Source organism: Rana temporaria, chromosome 5 (genome assembly GCF_905171775.1).
Source record: "Rana temporaria chromosome 5, aRanTem1.1, whole genome shotgun sequence".
Lineage (NCBI taxonomy): Eukaryota > Metazoa > Chordata > Amphibia > Anura > Ranidae > Rana > Rana temporaria.
The window spans coordinates 21476305-21500988 of NC_053493.1; the positions used below are offsets into that span (position 1 = coordinate 21476305).

At 40.3% G+C, this 24684-nt stretch overlaps 1 protein-coding gene across 1 annotated transcript in view; it reads left to right on the forward strand.

The window, feature by feature from the left end:
* DGKB (diacylglycerol kinase beta) overlaps positions 1 to 24684 on the forward strand; it is a 664259-nt gene that overhangs the window by 303273 nt on the left and 336302 nt on the right. Inside the window, exon 15 of the mRNA XM_040352255.1 lies at positions 22139 to 22255. Coding sequence (XP_040208189.1) covers positions 22139 to 22255 — 117 coding nt within the window. The remainder of the gene's footprint in view (positions 1 to 22138; positions 22256 to 24684) is intronic.

Below are 24684 nucleotides of genomic sequence, written 5' to 3' on the forward strand. Positions count from 1 at the left end.
CTTCCCTTTTCCTTTCCTTCATTTCCTTCCCTCCCTCCTTTCTCTTTTTTTCCTTTCTAACCTTCCTTCTCGTATTCCTTTCCTCTCTCCCTCCCTCTCTCCCTCTTTGCTTTCTTTCTTTTTTACCTTCTTTCTTTTCTTCCTTCCTTTTTACTTAAATGTTTTCCCTTTCTTCTCATTTTCCTTTCCTTTCCTTTCTTTTCCTTTCTTTTCCCTTTCTCTCTCCTTTCCTTCTTTCTTTTTCTTTCCCTTTCTTTTGTTTTTCTCTTCCTTCCCTCTTCCTTTCTTTCCTTCCTTCATTTTTCCTTTGCTTTCATTTCCTTCCCCCCTCCCCTTTCTTTCTTTTCTTCCCTTCCTTCCATTTTTTCTTTTCATTTTCTTTCCTTTCTCCCTCCTTCCATTCTTTCTTTTTCCTTCCTACCGTCCCTCTTTCTTTCTCTTTTTTTATTTTCTTTCCCTTTCTTGTTTCCCTTTCCCTTCCTTTCCATTCAGTTCCTTTCCTCCACCCTCCCTCCTTCATTTATTTTCTTTTTTCCTTTTCTTTTTCTTCCTTCCCTTTTTTTTACTTGCTTCCCCCTTTTATACTCTTCCTTCCCTTATTCCTTTCCTCCCTCATTCCCTCTGTCCCTCCTTTCTTTATTTCTTTTTTTTTTGTTTATTTATTTTGTTCCTTTCTTTTTACTTTCCTTTTTTCCCCTTTCTTCTCTTTTTCCTTTCCTTTTCTCCTTTCCTCCTTCCCTTCTTTGTTTTTCTTTTGTTTTTCCCTTCCTTCCCTCTTCCTTTCTTTCCTTCCTTTTCCTTTCCTTTCATTTTCTTCCCCCCTTCTCTTTCTTTCTTTTCTTCCCTTTTTCCTTTTCTTTTCATTTACTTTCCTTTCTTCCTTCCGTCGTCTTTCTTTCTTTCTTTTTTTCTTTCTTTCTTTCTCTTTTTTTCTTCCTTGTTTCCGTTTCTTCCCTTCCCCTTCCTTTCATTTCCTTTCTTCTCTCCCACCCTCTCTTCATTCTTTCTTTTCTTTTTTCCTTTTTTTTCTTCCTTCCTTTTTTTTACTTCCGCATTTTCTTTCCTTTCATTTGCTTCCCCCCTCCGTCCTTCCCTTCTTTCTTTCATTCTTTCTATCTGTTTTTATTTCTTTTTTACTTTCTTTATTTTCTTCCTTTTTACTTTCCTTTTTTTGCCCTTTCTTCTCTTTTCCATTTCCTTTCTTTTCCTTTCCTCCCTCTCTCCTTCGCTTATTTCTTTTTCTTTCCCTCTTTCTTTCATTTTTTCCCTTCCTTCCCTCTTCCTTTCTTTCCTTCCTTTGTCATTTCCTTTCATTTCCTACCCCATCCCCTTTCTTTCTTTTCTTCCCTCCCTTCCCTTTTTCCTTTTCTTTTCATTTCCTTTCCTTTTTCCCTCCTTCCATTCTTTCTTTTTCCTTCCTTCCTCTTTTTTTCTTCCTTGTTTCCCTTTCTTCCCTTTCCCTTCCTTACTTGCTTCCCCTTTTTCTTTCCTTTCATTTGCTTCCCCCCCCCTCCATCTTTCTCTTCTTTCTTTCTCCCCCCCCCCCCCCCCCCCGACTTGCTGTGTCTCTTTATTTTTTGCTTCTATCACATTCATTTGACACATAAAAGACACTCAATGAAAGATGAAAACAAGAATCTCTGTGCTTAACTGGTTTGTGACATTGGACTGTAGATCTGGCACGGATAACATAATATAAAATTTACTTATGTTCGCAGACGATTTGCTAATCACTTTTCAAGGTCTGTTTTTCACCTAATTCAGTTTTTATTTACAAATCCAATAGAAATAGGTCTGACAATGTCATGTTGGGAGCATCGGAACATCTGTAGCGGGACTGGCTGGTAACGGTGACATGTTGGGCTGCTTCTCCGAGACCTCCGAGAGGTGGCCGCGGCTGAAGTCATTGGGCTTCTTGATTCAATAAATACATACATGACATGCAGCTTTGTGCTTATCTGGATATCATTGTGTTTTATTGAGAAAGAAAAACACAACTTGGGCAGGAAGTCATTTCAAGGACTAAATTCTATTAGTTTTCTAGATTTTTTTTTCATAACCAACAACAGACATTCTGTTACTCTGTTATAGAATAATTAACAAGACATATTCTACTATTACAGCTTTCAAAATTTAATACACAACATTGTATTCTCTGGCAAAAACAAGATTTTTTTTATCATTTAATTTCATTATTTTTTTAATTTCTTTATTAGCATCAGCGTCATTGACAATGACAACAGGGGACTTGTTATTAATAACTCTATAATCAACTAATGATATTCAGTTATATTTGTGGACTTTATTAAAGCTATATATTCTTATGAGCAGAGGTGGGTTTATGTAAAGTCTTAGATGACTTTAAGAGTATAGTTTCAATTTAAATTTTAATGACCAACTGAAATATTTTTAAATTTAATTTGTTTGAAAATATTAAGTTTAAAATACATACATAAATAAACTGAAAATAATCCTAAATTGAACAGATTAATAAAAATCACTTTTTTTCAAATGACATTTTTCTTTTTATATATTAATCATAAGTTTTAACGCTCATAAAAAAAGTACTTTTTTTTTTTTCAAACTACATTTTTATTTAATTTTAAATTTTTATTACCTGTATTGTTTTACGTTTTAAAGCCTATAATTTGCTATCATTTGTAATATTGATAGGTCATATTTGATTCTGCAAAGCAAACCAAAAAGAAAGTCACAATTTAAAAAATAAAATAAAAAAAAAGGATTTTCCTTGTAATAAAAAAAATGTAATTGAATATTTAAAGGAATTTATAAGAGGTTGTTTTTCAGTTTCATCACATTATGTTAAAAAATGCATTATGTAAACAACTTGATTGTTTCCATTCACCTTGCTATGAATCTTTACCATCTCCTAGAACATTATTGTTAATCTTTCAGAGATGTGAAATTCATTTTATTATAAATATACTTTTTGGTGTTTGGCCTATCGGCAGAGGCGACATTTAGACATAATATTTCCAACTGTAAACAAAGAAAAAAGGAAAAAAGTGTCAGTACTCTATATCTAAGCCAGCATAAAAGAGACAAAACCAAGTATTTGCTTATAAATTGTAGACATGTAAAAACTGCGTGTGTGTGTGTGTGTATATGTATATATATGTATATATATGTATATATATATATATATATATATATATATATATATATATATATATATATATATAAATATATATATATATATATATATATATATATATATATATATATATGTGTGTGTGTATATATATATATATATATATATATATATATATATATATATAATAAATACAAATTAATCTATCTATCTATCTATCTATCTATCTATCTATCTATCTATCTATCTATCTATATAGATAGATAGATAGATTAATTTTTATTTATTTTCACTATCTATCTATCTATCTATCTATCTATCTATCTATCTATCTCTCTCTATCTATCTATCTATCTATCTATCTATCTATCTATCTATCTATCTATCTATCTATCTATCTATCTATCTATCTATATATATATATATATATATATATATATATATATATATATATATATAGAGAGAGAGAGATCTATATATATATATATATATTATTATTATTATTATTATTATTATTATTTATTTATTTATTTTCTAGCCTGCCCTGTAGGCTACATGCCCTAGAATACAGCATTTGACCATATATACATAACGGTATCATTATTTTTAAGAATAGGTAATTGGGCCTTTTACAAATCATTAATACATATATAATGAAAATAAATAAAAATCTATCTATCTATCTATCTATCTATCTATCTATCTATCTATCTATCTATCTATCTATATATATTATTGTTATTATTTATTTATTTTCTAGCCTGCCCTGTAGGCTACATGCCCTAGAATACAGCATTTGACCATATATACATAACTTTATCATTATTTGTAAGAATAGGTAATTGGGCCTTTTACAAATCATTAATACTGGCCAAATGTGTACTGACCTGGATTTACCTTCTCTTCCCCATTGCTTGAGAAAGTGTTTTATACAGTGAAGTGTAAAATTCTCCTGTAAAGTTAATCATGATCATAATAAACTAAAAACCAGCAGAGGGAGCTAAAATATAAGCTTTCACCCAATCTTGCCTTTAAAATAGCCCGTGCAATATTTTTACGTCTGCCCTTTTAAAGACTTTATTTTTTTTCTTTAACACAAAATAAAATAGTTTAATTAAAATACATTAAACAATAAACTGTCAACTTATTCTATTTAGCGGTTGCTTTCATTGGTAATTAATAGAATATTTATAAAGTTTAATTACTAATGCTTAATTAGTGTTAAAGTCAGGGCAAACTAATCGGAATGTACGTCCCATTGTCTTTCTTTGAAATACTGGAGTTATAATTACACATTTCATTTGAAAAAATTAAAGGTTTTCCACCAGTTTGATTACAGATATTATTTAACCTCTTTGTGACTTGAGGTGACTTGAACTCACCAAACTGAACTAAGGTTGGGAGTTAATTGTAAGCCCGCCTTGCGGCAAATAAGGGCTTAGTAGTGTTTTAAATCGTTAGTATTTTTATGTACATTTTTTCTTGAAAAAACATACTAAATGCACAAAAAACAATTACTGCATTATTATATACCATTATTACAATTACATTGCAATTATTATATATATATATATATATATATATATATATATATATATATATATATATATATATATATATATATATATATATATATATATATATATATATATATATATATAGCACAGACCAAAAGTTTGGACACACCTTCTCATTCAAAGAGTTTTCTTTATTTTCATGACTATGAAAATTGTAGATTCACACTGAAGGCATCAAAACTATGAATGAACATATGTGGAATTATACATAACAAAAAAGTGTGAAACAACTGAAAATATATTTCATATTCTAGGTTCTTCAAAGTAGCCACCTTTTGCTTTGATTACTGCTTTGCCCACTCTTGGCATTCTCTTGATGAGCTTCAAGAGGTAGTCACCTGGCGCAGCACCCCATCACTCTCCTTCTTGGTCAAATAGCCCTTACACAGCCTGGAGGTGTGTTTGGGGTCATTGTCCTGTTGAAAAATAAATGATGGTCCAACTAAATGCAAACTGGATGGAATAGCATGCCGCTGCAAGATGCTGTGGTAGCCATGATGGTTCAGTATGCCTTCAATTTTGAATAAATCCCCAACAGTGTCACCAGCAAAGCACCCCCACACCATCACACCTCCTCCTCCATGCTTCACAGTGGGAACCAGGCATGTAGAGTCCATCCGTTCACCTTTTCTGCATCGCACAAAGACACGGGGGTTGGAACCAAAGATCTCAAGTTTGGACTCATCAGACCAAAGCACAGATTTCCACTGGTCTAATGTCCATTCCTTGTGTTCTTTAGCCCAAACAAGTCTCTTCTGCTTGTTGCCTTTCTTTAGCAGTGGTTTCCTAGCAGATATTCTACCATGAAGGCCTGATTCACACAGTCTCCTCTTACCAGTTCTAGAGATGTGTCTGCTGCAAAAGGTGGAAGAACCTAGAATATGAAATATATTTTCAGTTATTTCACACTTTATTGTTATGTATAATTCCACATGTGTTACTTCATAGTTTTGATGCCTTCAGTGTGAATCTACAATTTTCATAGTCATGAAAATAAAGAAAACTCTTTGAATGAGAAGGTGTGTCCAAACTTTTGGTCTGTACTGTATATATATATATATATATATATATATATATATATATATATATATATATATATATATATATATATATATATATATATACACACTGTTTATAAATGAGTGGTATGTATAAATTGGCTAACATGCAGCTCAGTGTTCAGAGTGAAGCAGTGTGAAATATGTTATTTACTGCACAGAATAAGGTAAACCACACAGGGTATCAAAAAAGTGGTCTGGAGTATGTCATATATAGCACAGTGCATAGAGTAGAATCATTCCCGTAAGGGGGGGGGGGGTGATTTAGTGATTGTAACAAAGAGCACAGCCAGAACAGACACACTTTACCTATATAAACACTCAGCACACCCATCACATCTCATTCCAACTTCAGAGTTCCCATTTGTGGATCAGCAGGGTATAACTTGTCAATGTGAAGGCTCCAACTTCTTTTTTCACTTTCTCACTTCTCCCGTTCCCTTTGATCTCAGTAATATGAGGTTGCAGTTGGGGTTACCCTCACTCTCCTTTCATGGGTTTCTTCCTGAATGTAACTTATATATTAAAAAAATCCCCTTTTCCTTTTCTCTTTCTCTTATCCCTCCTTTTTTCTTCTCTTCCTCCCTTCCTTCTTTACTCTGCCACGTCTTTTCTTATTTTCCTTAACTTTCCTTGCCTTTACATTCCCCCTAGCCTTCCTCATTTCCTCTCTTCGTCATTTAATTTTTTCCTCTTTTCATCCATTCCTTCATTACTCTTTTCCTCATTTCCTTCTTTATTCTCTTCCTCCTATCCGGCTTTCCCTTTTTACTCTCTTTCCTCCATGCCTTCATTACTCTCTTTCCTCCTTTTCTTTTTTCCTTTCCCACTCTCTTTCTTTTTCCTCTCCTCCTCCTTTTCTTCTTTACTCTCTCCCTATTTTTCTTCTTTACTCTCTTCACACTACTATTATCCTCTCTTCTTTCTTTCCTTCGTTACTCTGGTCCTCTTTTCCTTCTTTACTCTCTTCTTCCTTTCTTTTTTTACTCTCTTCTTCCTTTACTTATTTACTCTCTCCCTCCTTTCATTCTTTACTCTCTTCCTCTCTTCCTTCTTTACTTTATTCTTCCTTTCCTTATTTACTCTTTTCTTCCTTTCCTTCTTGACTCTTTTCTTCCTTCTTTACTCTCTTCCTCCTTTCCTTCTTTACTCTTCTTCCGTTACTCTCTTCCTTCTTTACTCTACTCTTCCTTTGATTCTTTACTCGTTTCTCCTTTCCTTCTTTACTCTCTTCTTCCTTTCCTTCTTTACTCTCTTCTTCCTTTCTTTCTTTACCCTCTTTCTCCTTTCCTTCTTCACTCTCTTCCTTCTTTACTATATTCTTCCTTTCCTTCTTTACTCTCTTTCTCCTTTCCTTCTTTACTCTCTTCTTCCTTCCCTTCTTTACTCTCTTCCTCCTTTTCTTCTTTACTCTCTTCCTCTTTTCCTTCTTTATTTTCTTCCTCTCTCTACTCTTTACTATTATCCTCTCTTCTTTCTTTCCTTTGCTACTCTCGTCCCCTTTTCCTTCTTTACTCTCCTCTTCCTTTCTTTACTCTCCTCTTCCTTTCTTTACTCTCCTTCTCCTTTCCTTCTTTACTCTCTTCTTCCTTTCCTTCTTTACTCTCTTCTTCCTTTCCTTCTTTACTCTCTTCTTCCTTTCCTTCTTTACTCTTTTCTTCTCTACTCTCTTCCTCTTTACTTCCTTTCCTCCTTTGCTCGCTTCATTTTTACTTTCTGTACTCTTGTCCTCCTTTCTTTATACCCCGTACACACAGGCCGAATATCGGGTGGTATTGGCTGGTTCAATAGAAACTGGCCAAAAATTGGCCCATGTATATGGCAGCTGGTCCGTCAAAAGCTGGCTGAACATCCAGCTTCTGTTGAAGTGACATGACAGAGAAAAGTCTGCTGATCGGCATCTAAACAGCACTAATCAATGTGTTCTGGCGGGGGAGGGGGCTGTCAGAGCATAATATCTTAGTGGGAGAGATCACTGTACTAACATTGAATTGTTAGTACATGGTCTCTTTTTGAGCTCTTCCATATTTTTTTTCATCCAGCTCCAAAGGAACTTCTAGTGTGTACTCTCTTCCTCTCGTCCTACTTTCCTTCTTCATTGTCTGCCTCTCTACCTTTTCTACTCTCTTCCATCTTTCATTCTTTACTCTCTCCCTACTTTACTCTCTTCCACTTTTACTTCTTTATTCTCTTTCTCCTTTCCTTCTTCTCTTCCTCTCTTCCACCTTTCTTTCCTTATTCTCTGCCTAATTGACTCTCTTCCTCTCTTCTTCATTTACTCTCTTCTTCCTTTCCTTCTTCATTATCTTCCTCTGTCTCATTTCCTTCTTTAATCTCTTCCAACTTTCTTTCTTTGCTCTCTTCCCTCTTTCCCTTTTTACACTCTCCTCTCTTCTTCACTCTCTCCTTCCTTTATTTATTCTCTCCCTAGTTTACTCTCTTCCTTCTTTACTTCCTTCCCCCTTTCCTTCTTTACACTCTCCTCTCTTATTTTTTTACTCTCTTCCCCCTTTCAAACTTTACTCTCTTCCCCCTTTCCCTCTTTACCCTCTTCCCCTTTGCTTCTTTACTCTCTTCCCCCTTTCCTTCTTTGCTCACTTCCCCCTTTCCTTCTTTACTCTCTTCCCCCTTTCCCTCTTTACTCTCTTCCCCTTTTCCTTCTTTATTCTCTTCCCCCTTTCCTTCTTTACTCTCTTCCCCCTTTCCTTCTTTACTCTCTTCCCCCTTTCCTTCTTTACTCTCTTCCCCCTTTCCTTCTTTACTCTCTTCCCCCTTTCCTTCTTTACTCTCTTCCCCTTTTCCTTCTTTACTCTCTTCCCCCTTTCCTTCTTTACTCTCTTCCCCTTTTCCTTCTTTACTCTCTTCCCCTTTTCCTTCTTTACTCTCTTCCCCCTTTCCTTATTTACTCTCTTCCCCTTTTCCTTCTTTACTCTCTTCCCCTTTCCTTCTTTACTCTCTTCCCCCTTTCCTTCTTTACTCTCTTCCGCTTTCCTTCTTTGCTCTCTTCCCATGTTCCTTCTTTACTCTCTTCCCCCTTTCCCTCTTTACCCTCTTCCCCTTTGCTTCTTTACTCTCTTCCCCTTTTCCTTTTTTACTCTCTTCCCCCTTTCCTTCTTTGCTCTCTTCCCATGTTCCTTCTTTACTCTCTTCCCCCTTTCCTTCTTTACTCTCTTCCCCTTTTCCTTCTTTACTGCCGATGCACTTTTTGAAACTCAGCTTTTTGAAACTCAGCACTTTGATACAGGGATTACAGCCACATATGGACTTTTATATATAGTATTCACTTGTGCACAATTGGACTTAAGTCATTATTAATTATCGTTTTTAAATGTACATCACTTTTATAGCACGCATTGGATAATCTATTCATATTTTTATATGTATTCACTAATATCACTATTAATTTTAATCACCAATTATGATTTTATTAAGGTAGCGCCATTTCTACTTTACCTAATTTATTCACCCTTTCCTTCTTTACTCTCTTCCCCCTTTCCTTCTTTACTCTCTTCCCCCTTTCCTTCTTTACTCTCTTCCCCATTTACTTCTTTACTCTCTTCCCCTTTTCCTTCTTTACTCTCTTCCCCTTTTCCTTCTTTACTCTCTTCCCCTTTTCCTTCTTTATTCTCTTCCCCCTTTCCTTCTTTACTCTCTTCCCCCTTTCCTTCTTTACTCTCTTCCCCCTTTCCTTCTTTACTCTCTTCCCCCTTTCCTTCTTTACTCTCCCTTTCCTTATTTACTCTCTTCCCCCTTTCCTTCTTTACTCTCTTCCCCTTTTCCTTCTTTACTTTCTTCTCCCCTTTACTCTCTTCCCCCTTTCCTTCTTTACTCTCTTCCCCCTTTCCTTCTTTACTCTCTTCCCCCTTTCCTTCTTTACTCTCTTCCCCCTTTCCTTCTTTACTCTCTTCCCCCTTTCCTTCTTTACTCTCTTCCCCCTTTCCTTCTTTACTCTCTTCCCCCTTTCCTTCTTTACTCTCTTCCCCTTTTCCTTCTTTACTCTCTTCCCCTTTTCCTTCTTTACTCTCTTCCCCCTTTCCTTATTTACTCTCTTCCCCTTTTCCTTCTTTACTCTCTTCCCCCTTTCCTTCTTTACTCTCTTCCCCCTTTCCTTCTTTACTCTCTTCCGCTTTCCTTCTTTACACTCTCCACTCTTATTTCTTTACTCTCTTCCTCCTTTACACTCTTCCTCCTGTCCTTCTTCATTTTCTTCCTCTATGTCTCCTTTTCTTCTTTACTGTTTTCCTCTCTACCTTTTCTACGCTCTTCCACCTTTCATTCTTTATTCTGTCCCTACTTTACTCTCTTCCTCCTTTACTATCTTTGTTCTGTCCTTTTCATTCTCTTCCTCTCTGTCTCCTTTCCTTCTTGACTCTCTTCCAACTTTCTTTCTTTACTCTCTTCCCTCTTTCCTTTTTTAAACTCTCTTCTTTCTTTACTCTCTTCCTTTTCTTATTTATTCTCTCCCTAGTTAACTCTCTTCCTCCTTTAATTTCTCCCCCCTTTCCTTCTTTACTCTCTTCCCCTTTTCCTTCTTTACTTTCTTCCCCCTTTTCTTCTTTTCCCTCTTCCCCTTTCCCTTCTTTACTCTCTTCCCCCTTCCCTTCTTTACTCTCTTCCCCTTTTCCTTCTTTACTCTCTTCCAACTTCCCTTCTTTACTTCCTTCCCCTTTCCTTATTTACACACTCCACTCTTATTTTTTTGCTCTCTTCCTCCTTTCCTTCTTTACTCTCTCACTTCCTCCATAAACCTTTTTCTTTTCTCCTTTTCTTTCCTTTCCACAACAGAACGAAGTGGTGATGATAAATCAAAAGAATCAAAGTTTCAACATTTTTATTTTCATTCTCCTGAATGTTTTCATGTAGATTTGTCTAATCAGTAAAGAATTGCTCAGTTCCCCAGTCTAGGCAATGATGATCCATGACCCATTTAAGGATCATGGGTCACATGGAAGGGCATTCATACCCGCAGCATTCCGCTTTCCTGGTTTGTTTTATAGCACATCCAGTCTTCCGGGTGAATTCACGGCAGCGTAGGCTATGGCGGCAGCGATCACATTTCCTAATATATGTCATCTTTATTGCCATCTCCCTGATTCCAGTAACATTTTAATTAATTCATACTGATTGAATAAATGTACATTTAGACTGGTTTCTTAATGAGGGCACGTTTAGTAGATAAGGTTCTACATCATCCTGATATCCTGTGGGTAATTATATCCTAATTATATGGTGAGAAAAAGAGTCTATAACTCAGGGCCGCTATTGTTCATTGGACCCAATTAAGAATTACACTCGGATAATAAAAGTTCACGATGAGAGTGACTGTCAGTCAATTTAAAAATCTTTATGGCGATAGAGCCTCAGAACAAGATAAGCGTGTGAGGACCCTAACCAGGTTAAGAGCTGCACTATTTACTGTCAAGTGGCTCGTGGAATAATTGATGGTAGCGGGTTGCTAGTAAAATATGCTTAGTGATCAGATGTTCGCTCTGCTACTGGAAAAGGAGACTCTCTGCCTTGTCAGCTTAAGAATTCTAGGCAAGAACTCAACATTCTATGAGCAAAAACAATATTCCGTAGATCCTTGGGACCTGTACATGATAATTGAGCAGGCCTCGTACACACAACCGTTTTCCTTGACAGAATCCATCAAGAAACTTGGTGGCAGAGCTTTTTTGCCAAGGAAAACGGTCGTGTGTATGCTTTTCATCGAGAAAACTGTTGAGGAACTCGACGAGGAAAAAAGAGAACAAGTTCTCGACGAGAAACACGATCGTGTGTATGCTTAGAAATGCTTAGAAACCCGCGCATGCTCAGAATAAAGTATGAGACGGGAGCGCACCTTCAGTAAAAGTAGCGTTCGTAATGGAGATAGCACATTCGTCACGCTGTAACAGACTGAAAAGTTCAAATCGTCTCCTACCAAACTTTTACTTAAAGTGGAGGTTCACCCAAAAACTCAATTTTTAACATTAGATTGAGGCTCGTTTTGTGAAGGGGAATCGGGTGTTTTTTTTTAAATCGAAGCAGTACTTACCGTTTTAGAGATAGATCTTCTCCGCCGCTTCCGGGTATGGGCTGCGGGACTGGGCGTTCCTATTTGATTGACAGCCTTCCGACAGGCTTCTGATGGTCGCATACATCGCGTCACGATTTTCCAAAAGTAGCCGAACGTCGGTGCGCAGGCGTCGTATAGAACCGCACCGACTTTCGGCTACTCGTGACGCGATGTATGCGCCCGTCGGAAGCCTGTCGATCAAATAGGAACACCCAGTCCCGAAGACCATACCCGGAAGCGGCGGAGAAGATCGCTCTCTAAAACGGTAAGTACTGCTTCGATTTAAAAAAAAAAACACCTGATTCCCCTTCACAAAATGAGCCTCAATCTAATGTTAAAAATTGCTTTTCGGGTGAACTCCCGCTTTAACACGCAGTAACATGAGATTAGCAAAAGCAGCCCCAAGGGTTGTGCCAGTGGAATCAAACTTTCCCTGCCATTGTATGTGTTGTACGTCACCGCGTTTGAGAACGAGGAGATTTGGTCTTGACTGTGTGTACGCAAAGAAAGCCTGTCGAGTTTCTCGACAAGCCTAACAAGGAATTTGTCGAGGAAAACGATGTGTCTTCCTGACGGATAATCCGATCGCGTGTACGAGGTTTAAAGCGGAGAAGCTTAGAAGCTAAATAGGGTCACCGCATCTAGAGATTGGTATATATTACATTTTTGATTTTAGATACACATTAAGGTCAGGTGTTTTCAGGGAAGAGTGTTATTAAAGTGTATGTAAACCCTAGCAATTAACTTATTGGCTTCCTGTTGGTCTATTATATATACCAATGAAAGCCTTTTGTTCTATCTGTATGATAAGTGTGAAAAAAATGCCCAATGATCCTGCCAGAAATCTTGTTAGCTGATAACATTTGGTGTTCTCTGCCTGTATTGAATTCCTTATTAATTACATTCATCTTAATTTTCTTTATGAATATCTCTCACCCATGTTATGAAGAAGAGAATAGGGTAAGGCGTTCCGTAGTTCTAGGGTGACAACGATTCTTCTCCGTAGTTACGATAAGCCGACTGAGCATTGACACCATTGACAGGAAGTGTTTACTAGCAGGAAGACCAGGGGAAACATAGGAAAAGCCTGAAAACAAAAAAACAAACAAAACAAATGCAGCCACTATATGTAAGAACTAGTAAGCAGCAATGTTTTACATGTTCTGCCTTTACACTGAATCTCACCCAGTGCAGTTAAATGTTAAATTAAATTATCAGACTGATAATTTGATTGTGCAGTACATAAGTAGAGATTGAACAAAAGGTGGAGTATAGCCTCATATAAAATTTAATAATCAATAATAATAACGTACCATCATCCCAGTTGTAGTAGAGAAAGGGGGAGAGTGGGGGCAAGGGAATAGCAGCTGAAGCTAAACCCAAAGCTACCCACTCAGTTGGTTTGGGGGGACTATCTCAGTACTGATGAAATTCAATGAACATAATAGTATAAAAAGTTTATTTATATATAAAATTGTAAAACAAACAATTGTACAGATCAATGATTGGTCAAGGTCGACTAGTTTCGCGGGGAGTGCCGCTTCATCAGGACAGCCAATCTATAGAATAAATAATGCAATAAAACATGTAATGTAAATCAGCAATAAAATATATAATTCGAGAAACATAAAATAATAGCTTACCCGATGAGTCAATTGATAATGCGCGGAGGCCGGGCGGCCCAGGGGGTTCTGCCCACGGCAGACAAGGGGATATTTAATCGTGGAAATCTGGGTGATTGCCAGGTGTTTTTTTCACCTTAATGCATAGGATACATTAAGGTGCAAAAACCACAAGGGTTTACAACCCCTTTAAGGTCTAAAGGCAGAGCTTTTATGTTGCAGCCCCTATACACTTTGTTTTCCTTGTATTTATATACCATACCTGTGGGATCCCTCTAGAACAGCGGCCTGGTGGCCTGATTGCTTGCTTTTATCTGGCCCTTGAGGCACTATTTCATTCACTAATACCAACAATGGGTCACAGTTGCTCCCAATGGCTCCAACAATGGGGCACAATTACACCAATGATGGGGGACAATTCCTTCCAATGACACCAAGTTGGGGCACAATTCCTCCCAATAACACCATCTATGGGGCACCATTCCTTCCAATGACACCAAAGATGATGCACAATTTATCCCAGTGACACAAATGATGGGGCACTATTCCTCCCAATGACATCAACAATGGGGCCCATTGACACCAATGATGGGGCACAATTCCTACCAAAGACACTATCGATGGGGCACAATTCCTCCCAGTGACACAAACAATGGGGTACAATTCCTCTCACTGACACCAAGGATGGTGCATTGTTTACTCTGATGCTCGACTTTTTCTACTCCTAATGTCCACAGTCCACCCCCCTAAAGTCTGAAAGACAGTAAAATGGCCCTTTTGTAGAGAGAGTTGGGAGACCCCCTGCTCTAGAAGCTGGAAATCACTGTAGTGGTATCTGCACAACTCCAGTGATCTAGTCGAGTATTCAGGACCCATGCCAAGTGGCTGCTGCATTCTGAACACAGGAGGTCACCTGCTAGGTACAAGCATCATTCAGAGATCGCCAAGCATTCCCTGATTGGTTGAGGTGGAGAGGCAGAACAGTCATGTGGCATATATGTTTATTTGTATTAAACTGAGGATTCTGATAAAAATATTACTAAAAAAAGTTTATTCCGTTACGCAAAACATAAGCAATTCTTATTCTCAGGCCTCGTACACACGACCGAGTTTCTCGGCAAAAACCAGCAAGAAACTTGCTGGGAGATATTTTTTTGCCAAGGAAACCGGTCATGTGTACATTTTCGTTGAGGAAACTGTCGAGAAACTCGACGAGCCAAAAAGAGAGCACGTTCTCTATTTCCATGGCGGGAATGGAGAAATTTGGCTCACCGAGTTTCTCAACGGCTTCACAAGGAACTCGACGAGCAAAACGATGTGTTTCGCCCGTCGAGTTTCTCGGTCGTGTGTACGAGGCTTGAGAAGTGGAAATATAAAATGGACGGAAATATAATCTGTACAATTTAAAAAAATAAAAAATAAATTGTGAAAGAATATAAGGCACACATATTGTGAATTGTTAGATGTATAAATGTGTTTTCTCTATTCTATATTCTCATGTTCCAACAAGCAAGATACGCTGAAGCAACTGAGTTTCCACTGCTCTCTACTTAGCAATGACATTTTAGAAAGCAATTTCTACAGCGTGACCACTTTAAAAAGACCAAAGATTCCTTTGAAGGAAAAAAATATATAAAAAAACATCTGAGCACACAAGAGACACCAACCCTTGTGGAATACGTTCTGCTTAAATATACACAAAACTGATTTTTATAGCACATTGAACAGCTGTTTTTTGATGTACAAACACATTTTCACTAATGAGTCCCCTAGACGCGCAGACCTCAAACACATTCATAAGTAGAACCCTTTAGGGTCTGTTTAATCGCTAGAGCAATTAATATACATAAATATATATATATAGGTAAAAGTAGTTCAGATACAAAGAAAATGGCACAAGGTAAGCTTAAATGCAATGCAATGGTAGGAAAGAGATATTCCCTTTATGTTCACTTATTATACAGTATATAATTATACAAATATAAAGAGCACATTTTTTACACATTGGAACTTTTTGATAACTAAATATCTTGTGGTGTCATTGCATTCTATTAGGGATGGGCAAATGTAGTGTGATGAGACCGTGTCATTCATACATACATTAGTGTAGAGTAGGGACAGCTCAGATAGTTTCAGTGTAGTGTAGTGAGACCGTGTCACTAACGCCATTTACTTCTGTGTGCGTTACTGCCAGTTTAACACCATTTACTTCTGTGTGCGTTACTGCCAGTTTAACACCATTTCGTTTTGTGTGTGTTACTGTCAGTTTAATGCCATATAGTTCTGTGCGCGTTACTGCCAGTTTATCGCCATATAGCTTTGTGTGTTACTGCAAATTTAACGCCATTTAGTTCTGTGTGCATTACTGCCAGTTTAACGCCATTTACTTCTGTGTGCATTACTGCCAGTTTAACGCCATTTACTTATGTGTACATTACTGCCAGTTTAACACCATTTATTTCTGTGGGCGTTACTGCCAGTTTAATGCCATATAGCTCTGTGTGCCTTACTGTCAGTTTAACGACATATCGTTCTGTGCGTTACTGCCACTTTAACGCCATATAGTTTTGTGTGTTACTGCCAGTTTAACGCCATATAGTTCTGTGTGCGTTACTGCAAAATTTAAGGCCATATAGTTTTGTGTGCGTTACTGAAAGTTTAACGCCATTTACTTCTGTGTGCATTACTGCCAGTTTAACGCCATTTACTCCTGTGTGCGTTACTGCAAGTTTAACGCCATTTACTTCTGTGTGCTTTACTGCCAGTTTAATGTCATATAGTTTTGTGCATTACTGCAAGTTTAACGCCATTTACTTCTGTGTGTGTTACTGCCAGTTAAAGCCATATAGTTTTGTGTGCGTTACTGACAGTTTAACGCCATATAGTTCTGTGTGCGGTACTGCAAGTTTAGCGCCATATAGTTTTTTGTGCGGTACTGCAAGTTTAACGCCATATAGTTCTGTGTGTTACTGCAAGTTTAACGCCATTTACTTCTGTGTGCGTTACTTTCAGTAAACCACCTGATTTGTGACATGTCCACCAGGTGGAACTCGACTTTGGCAATGCGGCAGCAGAGGGCCGTCAACTAGACATGTGCGGTTTGTTTCGTTCCAAATTAATATTCAGATTTTTTTTTCGTTATTTGGAGATTCAGATACATCTGAATACCTGAATTACTATATAAATACATTTTACCGAATGCTCCAAATAACGTAACGAAATTCGGACTGAAATTAGAATAGAATTTTACATTGAACTCTTACTACACATATTGATCGTTTTGAATCGAAAAAATCTGTAAATTAAAAAAAAAAAAACGAAAATTACGAATACAAATTACGAATACGAATTCCGAAAATTGATTAAACGAATCGAATTTAACTAAACAAAATAACTAGATTAATGAATCTAAACAAAACAAAACAGGTTTTTTCGTCATGCACATGTCTACCGTCAATGAGTACCTGTGCGAATACAGCACGACAACAAGATCAGGCCGCCTCTGCTTTTTTTCCCCACGCCAATGGCTGATAATTAAGGATGCATGTGCTGTATTGTCACCATTTGAGGAGGCCACAAGGATGTGAGCCGTGGCAGTGCATGCATCAGTGACACAATCCCTGTTGTGTTCCTGCTGGCGCAGACTCTGCGTGGCAATATGGACAGGGCACTGGAGGCAGAGCAACAGGAGGAAGAGGAAGACTTCCTTTCCTCTCAAGGCCCACTTTATTCAGATACCATCATTCCTGTCACAGAGCACACAGGAGACGGGAGAAGGATGAGGATTCTGGCACTTTCAAAGGCTTCAAAGATGAGGAAGACATGCGTCAATCTGTAAGTGATGGCTTTTTAACCCCAGGACCCTTGGGAGTAGTACATGGCTAGGAGGAGGAAGTTCTAGATGCTGTCATCCTGAGTTCCCCCAGGGAGTCTGCTTCTCAAGCCTCTGCAAATTTGAGGCGCATGGGCAACCTCATGCTTCAAAGCCTGCGAAAGGATCCAAGAATATGTGGCATAAAGGAGAAGGATGATTACTGGTTGGCAACCCTCCTTGACCACCGTTATAAGGGAAAAGTCTCAGAACTCATCTTGTCCCCACAGACAGTGCAGAAGATGAAATCTCTTGAGGACACGTTAAAGAGGATTTTATTGAACGTTTTTCCTGACACCAGTAGGTTACAGTGTCATAGAAAATGTAGTTTTAAGTCTTCTGTTGGTCAAGAGAGGAGCGTTGGAGAAGACATCCACTAAAGTGAGGCATTTCAGAATTTTTTTAGACCTCGCTGCCCAGGGCTGTCATCTTCCACATCTCATCGGCAGCGTCTGCATCACATGGTGGATGATTACCTCGGGACCAAAACAGAGATGGAGAGCCGTGACAATCCACTGACTTACTGTCCAGAACTTGCCCAGTATGCAATTGAGTTTTTGGGCTTCCCTGCATCCAGCATGCTTTCAGAATGGGCATTCAATACTGCAGGAGGTTTCGTTACTGATCATAGAACGCGCCTGTCCACAGACTCCGTGGACCGTTTGACTTTTATAAAAATGAATCAGTCCTGGATTACCAGCTCTAAAGCCCCTGATGCCGATGTCACTGATTAAGTCTTTTTGTGATGTGAAATCTATGCAGGATTTCGAGGCTGCCTAGCTTTGAGGGTGTTTAATCATTTAATCTGGAATATTGTTTTTGGTATAGGTTTCATGGACACAATTTACACCCAAAGACCAATTTTTCAGCACCTGTTTGACAGGTGCATATCATTGCAATTTTTTTTGCCTTCATCGAGAGTACCAGTATAGGGCTACGGTGGGAAGGCGCCCCTGACACCCAAAGAGTAATTTTTCTACACCTGTTTGACCGATGCATATCACTGCAATTTTTTACAGCAAGGCTAGTTCTTGCTTTCATCAAGAGTACCTCTATAGGGTTACTGTGGGAAGGCGCCACCGACAACCAAAGGCCAATTTTTACGCACCCGCTACTTCCAAAGTGACACCAGAATGTATCCAAAAAGTCTCTAATATTGTTCCCAGTGCACTACATTGTGGCCTCATCTTACACACTGGCTTCCCAGCTGTTGCTCAGCAAAATAAAGGCAGCTTGCAGGGATTTTTTTTTTTTTTTTTGGGCTTTATAATTGCAATTATTTCTGAAGCAGATTCTAGACATGGTACAGATCTGCCACTTTACAGGTAGACTAAGGGGACCCTTCCCAGGCACTATATTGGAAGGAATTTTTTATTTTTATGCTTTCAGTTTAAAAATAAAAAAATCACTGCTCATTTAACCACTTAAGGACCTCCTACCGACGATATACGAATGGCACGGCTGGGCACAGGCACGTACAGGTACATTGCCTTTAAGAGCCCAGCCGTGGGTCGCCCACGGACCCGATCGCCGCGATGTCCCGCGATCGGTCACAGGAGCTGAAGAACAGGGAGAGGTGTGTGTAAACACACCTTCCCCGTTCTTCTGTGTGGCAGTGACACTGATCGTCTGTTCCCTGATATAGGGAACGATGATCAGTGACATTACGCCTGCAGCCACGCCCCCATACAGTAAGAATCACTCCCTTAGGGCACACTTAACCCCTTAGCGCCACCTAGTGGTTAACCCCTTCACTGCCATTGTCATTTTCACAGTAACCCAGTGCATTTTTATAGCACTTTTCGCTGTGAAAATGACAATGGTCCCAAAAATGTGTCAAAAGTGTCCGATGTGTCCGCCATAATGTCCGCAGTCGCGAAAAAAAATCGCTGATTGCCGCCTTTACTAGTAAGAAAAAATATTAATAAAAATACCATAAAACTATCCCCTATTTTGTAGACGCTATAACTTTTGCGCAAACCAATCAATAAACGCTTATTGCGATTTTTTTTTTACCAAAAATATGTAGAGAAAAATTGTCGCTCTAGTTTTGTTTATAGCGCAAAAAATAAAAACCACAGAGGTGATCAAATACCACCAAAAGAAAGCTCTATTTGTGGGGAAAAAAGGACGCCAATTTTGTTTGGGAGCCAAGTCGCACGACCGTGCAATTGTCAGTTAAAGCGACGCAGTGCCGAATCGCAAAAACTGGCCAGGTCTTTTACCTGCATAATGGTCTGGGTCTTAAGTGGTTAAAATATACTTTTTTCACAAACTTTTTTTTATTGATACATTTCCTTCCGGGCAGGACCCGGACCCCTACAACCATTGTATGCCCAATTACTTGCATATAGACCCTTCAAAATGGGCATTTGACATTCGGGTCCCATTGACTTTAATGTGGGGTTTGTTAATCGGGTCCAAACTTTTGCAGTGTTCGAAAAGTTCTGGTGCGAACAGAACAGGGGTCCGTTTGGCCCATCCCTTCATTCTACGTGTAACATATGACATTTATTGTTGTGATGTGAATATTTTGAATGTATCTATGCACACAATAATTTGACCCTTAGGAAACCAATCACAGATAGATTTAGGCAGAATCTGAATACTTACTGTTAAAGTATTATTAAAGTTTTATATTTGCCTATTTTACTTATATTATCTAAATCTGACTCTTCAGTTAGGCATCACAGCTGGTGCCATGTCAACTGTCTGATCTCTGTTGTATCACAGCCACATGATAGTTTAAGTTCTTTTAGGGTTTTTTATTTTATATGTGCAAAGAGAGATCATACAAATACCATACAGTCCCCACTATAAGTTGCTGATCACTGCCATTACTAGTATAAAAAAAAAAAATAAAAGTAAAAATTCTAGTATATACACACTTTAGTTTCTAGTCGCTATAAACCCTTGTTTTTTTTATTTCTTAATAACAAACATATCATACTTACCTCATCTGTACAGTTGGTTTTGCACAGAGTGGCCCAGATCCTCCTCTTCTAGGGTCCCGTAGCGGCGCTGGTGGCTCCTCCTCTTCTCGAGTGCCACATCGAAGAAGCGCTGACCTTCTGGACAGATTCCCCCTATCACACAGTCCTCCTCATCACTGAGCCCCCCTAAAACACATAGGTGGAGCAGGTCTGAAGAGGCTTCCATTCTCTCCTCAATGCTGGGGGCAGGCCAGCTGCTAACACCCTACCACCATAGCAATGAATAATGTCGCACATCCTGCCCTAGGGTAGCATTGGTTGTTATAGTACTGGTGGCTGCAGGGCTGATGTTAGAAACCACTGGGCCCCATACAGACAACCTGACACAAGGCCCCATACAGGCAATCTGACACGGGGCCCTATACAGCCAATGCTTCAGTTATGAATGAATACTGATCGGTACCGATCACTCATTGTGTTCATTCAGGAAAGGAGGGGTCTGGTAAATATGATGTAATTACCAGACCCTTCCCCCACTCTCAATCTTGAAGGAGATATTGTGTGCTTGCAGCTGCAGACGGGGGGACCTGGGAAGCAGCGGGAAACGTATGGTGCACAGAGGGTGATCGGTGTGGTGGGGGGCAATTACTGGAACCAATCCTTTTGTATGGCTCTCTCTGCAGCAGCTGAAAGCCAACGGAAGGGAGAGGGGAAGAAGCCAGCTTTCAGCTGCTGTAGAGAGAGCCATATAGGGGATTGGTTCTATTAATTGCCCCCAACCTCCTTTTCCTCCCCCTGCCGCACCGATCACCCTCCCTGTGCACCATACATTGCCCCTTGCTGCCTGGGCCCCCTACAGGAGGACTGGTGGTATCCCCTCGTCTACTGCCGTTGGCAGCTGGCCCACTGACCACATAGCAACTCATGATGCTAATCCTGAGAAAACTGCCCCATGTGTTTGGAGCCCTGGGGTTGGGACCCAAACAACACCTTAAAGAGGAGTTCCACCCAAAAATGGAACTTCCTCTTAACCCACTCCTCTCCCCCTTACATGCCACATTTGGCATGTAATTTTTTTGGGGGGGGGGGAGTGGGGGCTTCAGGAGAAGGGGACTTCCTGTCCCACTTCCTCCTTCCGCCGAGGGGCTGCAAAGGCGATTAAGCTTAATCGCCTTTTGGCAGCCCCTCCCTGTAGGCGATCGCCTAGGACACGTCAGGTCCTAGGCGATCGCCTGTCCAATCAAACAGCACAGCGCCGGGCCGTGTCGCTTGCGCATGCGCAGTGGGTGCCCGGCCGTGAAGCCGGAAGCTGTCACGGCCGGGTGCCCACAGTGACAATGAAGACGCCGGCCGGGGAGGGGGGGAGAGGAGCGGACCCCCGGCCGGCGCTGGAACGCTGGAGCAGGTAAGTGTCAGTTTGTTAAAAGCCAGCAGCTACACTTTTTGTAGCTGCTGACTTTTAATAAACGTAAAAAATGGGTGGAAAACCCCTTTACGCTATCATGGCACCCCTGTTGGGAACTGCTTATCTGAAATGGAAATGGAAGTACAGTACTTGCTGGAGACACCTGATGGCCAGAGATGCCAGAAATGTGTGTTTCACTCATTTGTATCAATATTACCATTACTTAAAATATTCTCTACACTTCTCAGTCACTGGGAAAACCTCCTATTAGACTTGAAGCTACAAAGCAACAGGATTCTGGGTTGGGGAAGGGACACTGCAGTCTATGGAAAGGAGTGAGAACGGTAGACTCCAGCCAGTAGGATCTGAAATTGAATGTTTAAGGATTAGACTGCATGTCAAGAAAATGCATTATAATATCATGAAAAAAAATGATTTATTTTTTCTTGCTGACGCTAAACAAACATTCATTGCAAATCTGTGCATGTTTTGTTATTTAAAGGAGAGACAGTCAACGGTGAAGAGAGAGAAGAACTGTGCACAGCAGGGGAACAAATCAGCTGAAAGGACGAAGATGCAGAGAGCAAACTCGGTCACCGTGGATGGACAAGGTCTTCAGGTTTGAAATGGCCTTTTTTTGGATTTCTTGAGATCGCATTGCAAAAATGTTGCAAGACTTTTATGCATTAGACCAGAGGTAGGCAACCTCGGCCCTCCAGCTGTTTTGAAACTACAAGTCCCATAAGACATTGCAAGACCAGGAAAATCACAGGCATGACTCCTAGAGGCAGAGGCATGATGGGATTTGTAGTCTCACCACAGCTGGGGTGCCGAGGTTGCCTACCTCTGCATTAGATCTTGTGTAGTTTTGGTTTGGGTTAACCAAATGATCAGAGGGTAACTTTCAGGGTTAACAATGCAAATAGGGTCAGAAAAAAAAGCTAAATGCGCACTTGTTTCTGGCCTGTACTATGAGTACAAACAACAAATAACATTATTTTGGGTTGTTATTTGGTGGTAGGTTATGGTAGGAACTAGGGATGTCCCGATACCGATACTAGTATCGGTACCGATACCGAGCATTTCCCCGAGTACTTGTACTTGGGGGAAATGCTCTGATACTTCACCCGATACCCGATATCCGTGCTGCCTTTGTCCCCCGCGCTCCGTGCTGCCTTTGTCCCCCGCGCTCCGTGCTTCCTTCGTCCCCCGCGCTCCATGCAACCTTGTCCCCCGTGCTCCGTGCCGCCTTGTCCCCCGTGCTCCGTGCCGCCTTGTCCCCCGTGCTCCATGCCGCCTTCGTCCCCCGTGCTCCATGCAACCTTGTCCCCCGTGCTCCGTGCCGCCTTGTCCCCCGTGCTCCGTGCCGCCTTGTCCCCCGTGCTCCGTGCCGCCTCTTCCCCCGTGCTCCATGCCGCCTCGTCCCCCATGCTTCATGCCGCCTTCGTCCCCTGTGCTCCATGCAACCTTGTCCCCCGTGCTCCATGCAACCTTGTCCCCCGTGCTCCATGCCGCCTTGTCCCCGTGCTCCGTGCCGCCTTGTCCCCCGTGCTCCGTGCCGCCTTGTCCCCCGTGCTCCATGCAACCTTGTCCCCCGTGCTCCGTGCCGCCTTGTCCCCCGTGCTCCATGCCGCCTTGTCCCCGTGCTCCGTGCCGCCTTGTCCCCCGTGCTCCGTGCCGCCTTGTCCCCCGTGCTCCATGCAACCTTGTCCCCCGTGCTCCATGCCGCCTTGTCCCCGTGCTCTGTGCCGCCTTGTCCCCCGTGCTCCGTGCCGCCTTGTCCCCCGTGCTCCGTGCTGACTTCTCCCCCCCTCCGTGCTGCTCTCCCCCATCAATCTGTCAGGATGGAGAGCGGAAGTAGGAGCCGCTAAACCCGGCTCCTACCTTTTCAGAATGGACAGAGTCAGGCCTCGTACACACGACCGAGTTTCTCGGCAAAAACCAGCAAGAAGCTTGCTGGGTTTTTTTTTTGCCGAGGAAACCGATCTTGTGTACACTTTTCGACGAGGAAACCGTTGAGGATCTCGTCGGGCCAAAAAGAAAGCATGTTCTCTATTTCCTTGATGGGAATGGGAAAATTTGGCTCGCCGAGATCCTCGGCGGCTTCACAAGGAACTCGACGAGCAAAACGATGTGTTTCGCTCGTCGAGTTCCTCGGACGTGTGTACGAGGCTTCAGTGATCACTGACTCTGTCCATTCACATAACTGAGCATCGTAACCTGTGTTTACGATGCTTCAGTTTATGAATGGAGGAGCTTCCCTCCATTCATTTCAGCTGAGGCTGGAGAGAAAGGGACTGGGGAATCTGGCCTTAGTCCCTTTCTCTGTCTTAAAGGGGAGATGTCAGAGGTCTAGACCCCTGATATCTCTCCAAGGACCTCCAACGGGGCTTATTAAAAAAAAATTGCAATACATATTTAAAAAAATAAAAAAAAATAACATAAAATGTAAAATAACAAATAAAAAACACACTGACAATACACCCCCCACCCAAAAAAAAAAATGCTGCCACTGTCACATGACATTAAAAAAAGTATCGGTATTTGGTATCGGCAAGTACTTGAAAAAAAGTATCGGTCTCAAAAAAGTGGTATCGGGACAACCCTAGTAGCAACAAGAAATATACAGCTAAATGTTTTACTACTTTGGTACAGTTTTCCTTCGATAATAATAAAACATTTAATTCAGGTGAAATCTATTACCATTTGCATCCAAATAAAAGCTCAATTTGTCCTAAAAGAAACTGCGATATAATGCACAAAGTAGTTGTGGGGATATGTACGGTTTTACTAACACATGTCAAAACTGAAAAATTGTGCTTAGGCATTTAGATTTGTTTTACCCTTGAAGGGATTAACCACTTCAGCCCCCGGATCGTTTCGATGGACAAAGACCAGACTACTTTTTGCGATTCGGCACTGCGTCGATTTAACTGACAATTGCGTGGTCGTGCGACGTGGCTCCCAAACAAAATTGGTGTCCTTTTTTTTTTCCACAAATGGAGCTTTATTTTGGTGGTATTTGATCACCTCGCATTTTTTTTTTTT